The sequence below is a fragment of the Xenopus laevis genome, chromosome 1L (assembly GCF_017654675.1).
Source record: "Xenopus laevis strain J_2021 chromosome 1L, Xenopus_laevis_v10.1, whole genome shotgun sequence".
Classification (NCBI taxonomy): domain Eukaryota; kingdom Metazoa; phylum Chordata; class Amphibia; order Anura; family Pipidae; genus Xenopus; species Xenopus laevis.
The window spans coordinates 74,514,592-74,526,822 of NC_054371.1; the positions used below are offsets into that span (position 1 = coordinate 74,514,592).

The 12,231-nt window shown below is 38.2% G+C and overlaps 1 protein-coding gene across 1 annotated transcript in view; it reads right to left on the minus strand.

Annotated features, from left to right (window-relative positions):
• Positions 1-12,231, minus strand: part of prss12.L (serine protease 12 L homeolog) — a 92,907-nt gene that overhangs the window by 38,618 nt on the left and 42,058 nt on the right. The window contains exon 8 of the mRNA XM_018251626.2: positions 9,206-9,347. Coding sequence (XP_018107115.1) covers positions 9,206-9,347 — 142 coding nt within the window. The remainder of the gene's footprint in view (positions 1-9,205; positions 9,348-12,231) is intronic.

Here is a 12,231-nt window from a genome sequence, read left to right on the forward strand (position 1 = left end):
TGTCAGTGTGGGCGGGGCCCAGGGGGCCCCAAAAATTTTGTTGTACGGGGCCCCGTGATTTCTAATGGCGGCCCTGGTTACTATTATTCCCATAGTTCCCATTGCTATCATAGTTATTATTGTTTCCATAGTTACCATTGCTGCCATAGTTATTATTGTTTCCATAGTTACAATGGTTTCTATAGTAGCTAAGACTTCATATTAAATATTTTTAGCAATGTTACCATTGCTATCATAGTTACTATTGTTTCCATAGTTGCCGTTATTGCCATAGTTACTATCATCTCCACAGTTACGATTGTTATCATAGTTACTATCAATTCAATAGTTATCATTGCTACCAGAGTTACAATTTTTCCATAGTTTCTATAGTTACTAATGTTTCGAAAGTTACCATTGCTGCTATAGTTACTATTGTTTCCATAGTTACCATTGCTACCATAGGTACTATTGTTTCCATAGTTACCATTACTACCATAGTTACAATTGTTTTCATTGCTACCATAGTTTATATTGTTTCCATAGTAACAATGGTTTCTATAGTAGCTATTGTTTCCATAGATTGCCTTTACATTAAATATTGTTAGCAATATTACCATTGCTACTATTGTTACTATAGTTTCCAAAGTTACCACAGTAACAATTGCTACCATATGTACTATTGTTTCCATAGTTGCCATAGTTACTATTGTTATCATCACTACCATAATTACAATTGTTTCCATAGTTACTATTGTTTCCATAGTTACCATTGCTACCATAGTTACTATAGTTTCCATAGTTACCATTTCTACCATAGTTACAATTGTTTCCATAGTTACTATTGTTTTCCTAGTTACCATTGCTACCACAGTTACTATTGTATGGTTATGTATGGTTACAATTGTTAACATAGTTACAATTGGTACCATAGTTACTATTGTTTCCATAGTTATCATTGCAATCATAGTTACTATTGTTTCCAAAGTTGCCATAGTTACTATTGTTATCATTACTACCATAATTCCAATTGTTTCCATAGTTGCCATAGTTACTATTGTTTCCATAGGGACCATTGCTACCATAGTTACTATTGATTCCAGAGTTACCATTACTATCATAGTAACAATTGTTTAAATAGTTACAATTGCTACCATAGTTACAATTGTTTCCATAGTTACCATTGCTCCCATAGTTACAATTGGTTCCATAGTTACCATTGCTAACATAGTTACAATTGTTTCCAGTGCTACTATAGTTATTGTTTCCATAGTTGCAATGGTTTCTATAGTAGCTATTGTTTCCATAGTAGTCTTCACATTAAATATTGTTAGCAATATTACTTTGTTTACAAAGTTACCATAGTAACAGTTGTTTCCATAGTTACCATTGCTTTGACTAGAGAATAGTTAAACTTTGATTTGAGTTTTTAAAAATAATTAAAATTCGATTTTCTTAATTTATCATGTACTGGGCCTTAAAGAATGCAAATTTCACAATTTGTCACCTTAAACCTGCCGGATTGCAGTTTTAGCCTATGGGGGATGTCCTGGGAATTTGGAGTTGTTTGCAGCCTTCCTGAAAATCTAGTTTGTTTTGCAGAAAAAACTCCACAATAGAAATTGATTTGAATTCGATTTGAGTTTGCGAGTCGATCCCATTCATCTGATTTTGAAAAATTAGAATTTTTTGAAAAACTTAGATTTGTCGTTTTTTATTTGAATTTCGAGTTCATGGGAGTTTATGGTAGTTTTTACAAACTCCCATGAACTCTAAATTCAACCCCTTAGATATTGTTAGCAATGTTACCATTGCTAGCATAGTTACTATTGTTTTTACAGTTACCATTGCTACCTTAGTTACAATTGTTTCTATAGTTGCCATAGTTACTATTGTTTCCACAGTTACCATTGTTGCTATAGTTACAGGTATTGGACCTGTTATCAGAATGTTCGGGACCTGTGGTTTTCCGGGTTATGGATTTATCCCATAGTTGCGATTGCTTAGCTTGAGGCACGAATATAGCAACAATTTTTTCACCATAATCGGAGTGCTGCTGAAGTATTTTCTTGTATGTGAATCAGACCTGGGCAGACAGACGGCACCCGACGCTGCAAAGAGCAGTGAGAGTGTGTGTGTGTAGCATTACTTTGTGTTTGTGCGATTGCTACCATAGTTACTATGGTAACTTTGGAAACTATAGTAGCTATGGTAGCAATGATAATAATGCTAACAATATTTAATGTGAAGGCATCTATGGAAACACTATAGTAGCTATTGTTCCCATGGATGCATTCACATGTCATATTGTTAGCAGTGTTACCATTGCTACCATAGTCACTATTGTTTCCATAGTTACCATAGTAACTATTATTTCCATAGCTACCATAGTTACAATTGCTTCCATAGTTCCATAGTTACTAAGACTAAATTAAAGCCATGCGCTAAAGAAATAATAATGGATAGCATGGAATTCATTTGGATAGAGATTTTGTCTTGGTAAAAGGTAAAAAAGAAAATTATCATTGGTGTTTGCTACAAACCACCTCATATACTGTACTTAACATAACCTACAGCTCACAACATCCCCTAAAACCACTTGCCAAAAATATAGCTTCATATTCAATTTGATCAGAAAAATTACTCTGTTGAACAAAATGCAGTGCAAAAAAATATCCCCGTGGTTATTTTACCCACGGTATTCTTCAACATTTCAGCAGGACATGGGTGTCCACTTGCAAGCCCCTCGCTAGAACATTATTCCGTAGGTGTGACATGGGGTGCCTGTGAAAGCCCTGTATGTAACACCTGCTCAAGGTGTTAAATATTGCTAACACTCAAATATCAAATCTTAGACATTAATGCTGTAGTTATGTAGTCATTCCGTATTTACAAAAATGGGGCAACAGGTCTCGGCAGCTGAAATAGCCTAGCACCAGCTAGGCTATTTCAGAGAAAGCCCATGTGCTGGTCACCTCCCTTCCCTTCTGTATGCACTGCTGTGGATTGCAGACAATGCTGCATACAGTGTGAGCAGCAACTCCATTCTAGTTACCCCTCAGGGTGCAAATCGCAAAATGGATGGAGGCAATGTTTAAAGAGCAAAAAAAACATTTTTGCCACTGACAACTTTTTATTCCAGCTCGTTCAAGAACCTACTAGGAATAACTCTCTTTTGGACCTTGTAATAACTAACAATACTGAACTCATCTCTAACATTTGTGTGGGTGAGCATTTAGGGAATAGTGATCATAACATGGTCTCCTTTGAGATTCTGTTGCAGAAGCAATTCTATAAGGGAGTAACTAAAACACTAAATTTCAGACGTGCAAACTTTGACAGTATAAGGGCATCTCTGCAACATATTAAGTGGGAAATGCTTTTCACAGGGTTAAACACAGAACAAAAATGGGAAGTCTTTAAAATGCTGCTTAATAAATATACGTGTCAGTATATTCCACTTGTAAGCAAGGAACGTCGTTGCAAAGCAAAACCTTTTTGGTTCAATAGAAGCGTTGGTGTTGAGGTGGGTAAGAAAAGACGTGCTTTTAAGGCTTTCAAGTTAGCTGGTACAGCCGAAACATTTATAAGGTACAAGGAGGCCAATAAATCATGCCAAGAAGCTATAAGGCAAGCTAAAATTGCTATAGAAAAGGATATTGCAGCAAGCAGTAAAAAAAATCCAAAATTATTTTTTAAATATGTCAATAGTAAAAAAATGAAGCAGGAAGGGGTGGGACCCTTACTATCAGAGGGGGGTCAGCTGGTTGATGAAAACAAAATAAAAGCGCAGATTCTGAACTCGTATTTTTCATCTGTCTACACAAATGAAGAACCAGTAAGTGAAGGTTTCCTTCTTAACACTCCCAATTCTAGTAATACAACTAATGATGCATGGTTCACACATGAAGAAATTCAAAAGAGACTTGAACATGTTAAGATTAACAAAGGTCCAGGGCCAGATGGTATTCATCCCAGGGTAATTAGCGAGCTTAGCTCTGTGATTGCCAAACCTCTTTACTTAATTTTTCAGGATTCATTGAGATCTGGCACTGTGCCGAGAGACTGGCGAATTGCTAATGTGGTGCCTCTATTCAAAAAAGGATCCCGTTCTCAGCCTCAAAACTATAGGCCAGTTAGTCTGACGTCAGTATTAGGAAAGCTTTTCGAAGGGTTAATAAAGGATAAGATACTGGACTTCATAGCAAATCATAATACTATGAGTTTGTGCCAGCATGGTTTTATGCGTAATAGATCTTGCCAGACTAACTTAATTTCTTTTTACGAGAATGTAAGTAGAGACCTAGATTCTGGGATGGCAGTGGATGTGATTTACTTAGACTTTGCTAAAGCATTTGATACAGTGCCACACAAAAGGTTACTGGTTAAATTAAGGAATGTTGGCCTGGAACATAGTATTTGTACCTGGATAGAGAACTGGCTAAAAGATAGACTACAAAGAGTGGTGGTAAATGGAACATTTTCTAATTGGACCAGTGTTGTTAGTGGAGTACCGCAGGGCTCTGTACTAGGTCCCTTGCTTTTCAACTTGTTTATTAATGACCTGGAGGTGGGCATTGAAAGTACTGTTTCTATTTTTGCAGATGATACTAAATTGTGCAGAACTATAGGTTCCAAGCAGGATGCTGCCACTTTGCAAAGTGATCTGTCTAAACTGGAAAACTGGGCAGCAAACTGGAAAATGAGGTTAAATGTTGATAAATGCAAGGTTATGCACTTTGGCAAAAATAATATAAATGCAAGTTATACACTAAATGGCAATGTGTTGGGAGTTTCCTTAAATGAAAAGGATCTAGGGGTCTTTGTAGATAACACGTTGTCTAATTCTGGGCAGTGTCATTCTGTGGCTACTAAAGCAAATAAAGTTCTGTCTTGCATAAAAAAGGGCATTAACTCAAGGGATGAAAACATAATTATGCCTCTTTATAGGTCCCTGGTAAGGCCTCATCTGGAGTATGCAGTTCAGTTTTGGACTCCAGTCCTTAAGAGGGATATAAATGAGCCGGAGAGAGTGCAGAGATGTGCAACTAAATTGGTTAGAGGGACGGAAGACTTAAATTATGAGGGTAGACTGTCAAGGTTGGGGTTGTTTTCTCTGGAAAAAAGGCGCTTGCGAGGGGACATGATTACACTTTACAAGTACATTAGAGGACATTATAGACAAATGGCAGGGGACCTTTTTACCCATAAAGTGGATCACCGTACCAGAGGCCACCCCTTTAGACTAGAAGAAAAGAACTTTCATTTGAAACAACGTAGAGGGTTCTTCACAGTCAGGACAGTGAGGTTGTGGAATGCACTGCCGGGTGATGTTGTGATGGCTGATTCAGTTAATGCCTTTAAGAATGGCTTGGATGATTTTTTGGACAGACATAATATTAAAGGCTATTGTGATACTAAACTCTATAGTTAATATAGGTATGGGTATATAGAATTTTAATTAAAAGTAGGGAGGGGTGTGTGTATGGATGCTGGGTTTTCATTTGGAGGGGTTGAACTTGATGGACTTTGTCTTTTTTCAACCCAATTTAACTATGTAACTATGTAACTATGTAACTTCACATCTTGGCATCAATTTATGTATATAAGGCCTTACTCCACTCATCTTTAAAATAAAGAACAGGATTGTTTCTTGCAGTGCTCCACTCTCAGGTATTGCTTGTGTGGCCTGCATGCGTAGTACTAAACAGAATAAAGGATAGCTAATAACTCATTCCAGGTCAGGATTTGTGGAAAGGCCACAAAGGCTCGGACCTAGGGCGGCAGAATTTTAAAGGGGGGTGGCATGCCACCCAACCACACCCACATTGGTTTGGAAGCACTGTGATTTGCAGTTATTCAAATATCCTGTGCACCAATCCCCAGTACTCTGAACCCTATGCTGAAAAATTAAGCATTTGCACAAAGGTAGGGGAAGGGACAGGTGCGATGAACGGCAGCGGGCCTAGGGATGTCTACTATGTAAATCTGGCCCTGACTCAGTCCACAAGTTGGAACAGGAGTTGAATCATCGTTATAAAAACCATATTTCACTTTATCTCCATTTTGTGGATGACATTTTGGTTATTTGGAAAGGGGATGTAACACTTTTCCAAGAGATGGTAAAGGAGGCAAATTTAAAACATCCCACTGTCAAATTCACCACAGAAAGATCACTAAACTTTCTTGATGTGAATCTGACAATTGACAATGGGTCTATAGTCACCAACCTCTACAGGAAGGCCACAGACAGAAATAGCCTTCTTAATCATTCTAGCTTCCATAGTCAAAAGTGTATCGCTGGTATCCCCAAAGGGCAATTCTTACAGGAACGCAGAATAGCCGCTGATGACACCAAATATTGGGAAGCGGCAGAAATCCTAATTGACAGGTTCTGCGAAAAAGGTTATGAAAAAAAATCCCAGCACAACAGGTGATACTTCAAGAACCTCCTTACTCAATGGTTCAAAAGTATCAACAAACAACGAATGCCTTTCGTAAGCCAGCACCATCATAAGAGTGACCAGGTTGAAAAAGTGGTAAGAGATTTTGGCCCATTCTACAGGGAGATAAATCACTTTCTAAAAGATGCTCAGAACCCCCTTATTTTGTTACAAAAAGGGTGTACCCTTAGAGACTATGGGGCAAATTCACTAAGGCGCGAAGCGCCGAACGCTAGCGTTAATTCGCTAGCGTTTGGCATTTTCGCTACTGCGCAAATTCACTAACGAACGCTGGCGTAGTTTCGCTAGTGTTACTTCGCAACCTTACGCCAGACGAATCTTCGCTAGCGACGAAACTACGCAAATTCACTAACTTGCGCAGTGTAGCGAACGCTACCTTTTACGCTAGACTTCCTTCGCCACCTCAGACCTGGCAAAGCGCAATAGAGTAGATAGGGATTGTTTCAAAAAAAGTCAAAATTTTTTTCTAAGTCCCAAAAAACGCTGGCGTGTTTTCTACATGATGGCTGATAGGCTGAAAAAGATCGAAAAATTTTTGGGGCTCCCCTTCCTCCCCCCTACTTTTCCTGACTCATGGCAACTTACCTAGACAGTGGGCACATGTGTAGGACAAAATAAAATTTTTATTTGCAGATTTGAAGGTTTTCTAGGCATTTGTAGTGCAGATACGTGTTCCTCCATTGAAATTTGAATTTCGCACCGTATGCAAATTAGCCTTCGCTAGCGCAACTTCGCTTTATATAGCGAAACAACGCTAGCGCAACTCCGCAACCTTACACTACCCCTGTGCGCAACTTCGGATTTTAGTGAATTTGCGAAGCGCTGGCGAAACTACGCCTGGCGAAGTGCGGCGAAGTTGCGCCTGGCGCATCTTAGTGAATTTGCCCCTATGTGTAGTGGAACCAAAAAAGAAAACCAGGCAAAGTTGTTTGTTCAACTGCCACATTTCCATGTTTAGGGTGTGTGTGTGCTGTTCCTCTGTACTTAAAGGGGTCACGCCGTGAAAGGAAATATAATCAACCTAAAATGTTATGCTACCTGTGAAACCACAGAGGTAATATATCTTTTAAAATTCCCCTGTGGTAAAATTTATGTTGCATAAAAAATATGGCCAGTGAAAGAACAAATTAAGGAACATAAATCAGATATTCCCCCACTGACACTTTAGTGTCAAGACACTTCTGGACCAATAACCACAACCAATCACAACTCAAATGGTTAGTTCTTGAAGTGGTGTGTAAACCTCAGAGAGGTGGCAATATAAAAAAAAACTACTCCTCCAGTGGGAGGCAGTGTGGATAAAGAGGCTAAACAGCTTGGTACCAACTGGTCTAAATGAATACTGGAGCATTGTATCATTTCTGTGATATCTTATGTCTGTTCCTCTTTTTTACAGATAAAGTAAACAGAACGAAAAAATTATGCTGCCCTTTCTAACGATATTTGAAACTCTACTGTGCAGTAAGATTTAAGATTAAAGCTAATTTTGGGAAGATATAAGTTTGATAAATTATTGTTGATGTAAACAATGTGATTTAAGATGGAATTTTTTGCAGCAATGACCCTCTAGGTAGGCCTGATTGGCAGTACCTGGGAGATGTGTATATAAGGACTTTGAACATGCACTGTGGACTGGAACTTATGAACTTACTACTTCTTGCTTCTGGGCTGCCACTTTTTGAGTTATACTAACGTGATTAATATGAACCTTGTTTGACTTTCATGATACTTTCACTTGTTGGTTAGGCTGATTAAGTTACTCCCCACAGCAGTGGACCATTGCACTCGGTCTAGTTTGTTCTTTAAATTGTATGTTTTGATGCTTTGTGGGAAACACTTGAAAAAGGGCTTTGCCTGAAAAATGTTGCATGATTAAAATTATTGCAGTTTAACCTTTGAGTGCCTGGCTCTACTCTTTTATATCAATGTATCAGCCTTATATGGACAAAGGCAGAGCTACTGTACAGGTGCGTACAAGGCATAATTAGGACCAGTCTTGATTGTTCTCTAATAAATAGGCAAGCCCGGTGTAAAAATTTAGCAATTTAAGTCACGGGGTTGCCTAAGAAATTGTCAGCACCCCCCCCCCTGTTTTTATGTTTCATTGTCCTCTAATTAGTCATTAACAGCCGACTGTAAAACTAAAACTGTAAAACTAAAAGGTAATTAACACCAATATACATTTGCATTAATATCTATTACTTGTAACTTGTTTTGTTTTTTTGGTATAAAAGTTGAATTGTGTTCAAACTGTTTGTACATAATCCCTGCCCATTCAGCTTTTAGGATTGATACCTAATGATCCAGGCATATACTAGTTTGCACATTTTTCAGACTCAAAGGGGGAATGTAATATCATTCATTATCGAAAAAAATACTCACAAAGACGCCTGTTAGCGACCATGTTTGCGCCATTTTTGACTGATTAAGACCCCAATGACTTCCTTGCAAAGTTTGCGACCAAACTGCTTTTGCAAACTTTCTCAGTGTGAATAATAAAATTTCGTTTTTTGTGACAAATATTTAACAAAACTCCAGGTGTTAAAGGTTGCATTGTGCAATTAAGATTTGCAATGCAATAAAAGCCTAACAAAGAATATTACATTGCAACAGGCACATTTTTATTCGCAAAGTTTTGCTCTTTGCAATTACATTTCCCCCAAAGAGTGTATAATATAAAAAATGCATTCATTTGTTGATGTTAATTTGTTTTCTAACTGTAACATATGAGCTAGAAATAATCTACTTTACTAAGGACTCACTTGTAGCCAAGCTGCCGACATACTACAGAGGCATCCTTATCAGTCCATCCATCATCACAGATTGTTCCCCACTGGCCATTGAGATAAATCTCTACACGCCCTTCTTTCTTTGTCTCGCCATCCATTAACCTCAGAGGAGGGCCTGAAACAAATTGCAATACCAGATAGAGAAAAACGGAAATTGTTAAAGCAGAGATAACAACCAAAAAGCTTATTTCAGAAATTCTACAGAAAATATATTGCCAACGAAAATACAAAAGTATTTTTTTTTGTTTTTTTTTAAAAAAAAGCATTTGACCTTTTAACACCACAATCATAAAGCTGCTGATGCCTTTTTAGAAGAAGGATTGCCTTTGCCATTGCTTCTAGCATTTCTGCTAGGTTTTTTGATCTATGTCTTGCTGATGTTTAAATGGCTCAGAAGCTCAAACAACTGAATCACATGCAAGGGATAAACCCTGTATGATTTGTGGCAGTTAGCAGGGTCCGACTGGAGCCTTGGGGGCCCACCAGGGCTGCAAAACAAAGGGTCCTCCTGGCACTCCTCCGGGCCCCCTCCAAACCACTGCCCACACCTCACGTCTGCACAAATGCGTTGCATGAAAGACATGACATGCATGTGCGAAAGAAGCGCCACGGCGTAACTACTTTCCTTTATGGGGCAGCTGGTGGAGCAGGTCTGGGCCGATGGGGGCCCATGAGGTGTCTCGCTGGCCCAGTCTGACCCTGGCAGTTAGTAACAATCTTGTTACATACTACCTGTGTCGGGGAAATTTAGTTGCCAGAGTCCACTCTAGGTGAAAGACAATGTTTATTTGACACAGGCTCAGTCAGAGCCTGAACAAAGAAATCAAAGTGTTTTTATATACTTGTGAAAATTGAGTTACTGGTGGGAGTGCAGATATCAATCCACAATATACCTCTCAACTGTCCAGTTTTTTGCAGGACAGTGCCGGTTTTGACAGCTCAGCTGTTTCTTACTGAAATGTCCTGTGTTTCTCTTTGATCTCCTGCAACGATGCCAGAAAAAGATACACAGTTTCTAAAACTTAATTATATAAGAGGCTTTTTGACAGGGAGCCCAGAATATTCAGCACCTGCACTTAGAAACAATTGTAACTATTTAAGATAAAGAGTTCATTAGCAAAACAACGTGGCTACAAAATTGACATGGCCAAAAACATTCCGCTGCCCTAGACGTGGCAAACGTTTTCGTCCTTCTTTATAATTCAAATGTTGGGTACGCTCCACATTACAGAAAAACAAAGAACTGCTCTTACAGCCAATCAGGTGGCTTTGCCCTCAAGGCCAAGGTAGTAGTGACCAAGGCTATCTTGAGAAAATAATCTCTCATTTTTGACTCGTTTGTTTAAATGGGTTCTGATTATCTAGTTTTAGGTCATTTAGGACATTTTTGTGCTCCTGTCCCTATAAAACCTTTTGCAAATATATTCACTTCCTCCCTTAGATTCTGGGAATTCTTTTGCCCTCCTCGTTCACTCTGGCTACACCTGGAGGCAGATTTATCAAAATGTGAGATTACAGTTCACCACAAACAAAAATCACTCACTTTCTTTTCATTTCTATGGAATTATTAGTATTGTATTTATTGAATAGTGAACTTTAACTTTCACCCATTGATAAATACAATTCTAAAAATCCTATAGAAATTAATAGAAAGTGATTGAATTTTTTTTGGAGAGCTCTAATCTCCCATTTTGATAAATCTGCCACCTAGACTCTTTAATGAGTCTTTCCTTCCCTTTAGCTACTAAACTCATTTTCAAACACGCATCTGCTGGACTGAATGCAGTCTGGTTTTCAACCCGGTCCTACTTCACCTTTTACAGTTACACCAATGGCATGCTCATTGAACCCAGTTCAGAGCAACTCCCTGGGGTAATTTTGGACTTTTCCCATTTCTTCTTGAATCATATTAATATCACTGCCAACATTTAAAATTTCAACTTCAAATATTGTTAAGATTCATCCCTTTTTCTTCAAAACGTCTACTAAAATACTTATCCTTATACTTAGTAAACTACTGTGACATTCAGTTACCCTGACTCTTAGACACCCACCTCTTTCCCCTCTCCCCCACTACAATCTCTGTTGCTAGAGTCCTTCTGATCTCATCTAATAGAGAAATTTATTCACCTATGTTAAAATCTTTATATCTCCTGTCAAGCAAAGGATAACTTACAAAATTCTTCTGTTACCATCAAAGTCTTTCACATCTTAGCACTTTACATCCACATCCACTCATCATCTTTCATCTTAAATGTTCCTTACCTCTGGCATTCCATCCATGAATTCCATCTTAAGGAACTCTCCCTCAGGCTCTTCCAAACTAAACTTAAATCATGGTTGGGCTGGCCTTTAGGAAAAATTCAGGTGAACCCGTGACCCCTTATAACCACTTGCTGCTTGGAACCAGTCTCCAGCTCCAAGCTGATTTAAATTCTACTTCTTGTGCAGATCTCAATGATCATGCATTGTAGCACATATCACCCTCCTATTTGTGCCTGCAAATTAACCAACCAATTAAGCATGTTTGGACGGCACCTTCTTTTATTCATTTATTTATCCATTTATAAATAAAAATATACATATACTATATACATTTTGGGGAGAATTCACAAAAGTGGTGATACTGAGACAAAATAAAAGTGGAGATAAAAGTGTCGGACTTCCCTCCAAATTCACAAACCTCTATCTCCACTTTTGTGAATTTGTCTTTTAAACAGACAGTTTTCAGATTTTGTCTTTTACTCCAAAAATGGGCTCTCTCTACTTTTGTGAATTCCCCCTGCTGTGTTTGTGAAATTAAAGTAAGTGCCATTGAGATGGGCCCTCTTTATCGTTTATATTGGTTATCAGTTATAGTTTTTATGTGATCTCTATGTTCAATATACAGTATACACCCATCTATCATTGGTGCTGTATAAATACATGTTAATAATAATAATTACCCAGATAAAGCCAGACATAGGTCATTCTTTTTTATGCCCCTAGAAAAGCAGTAA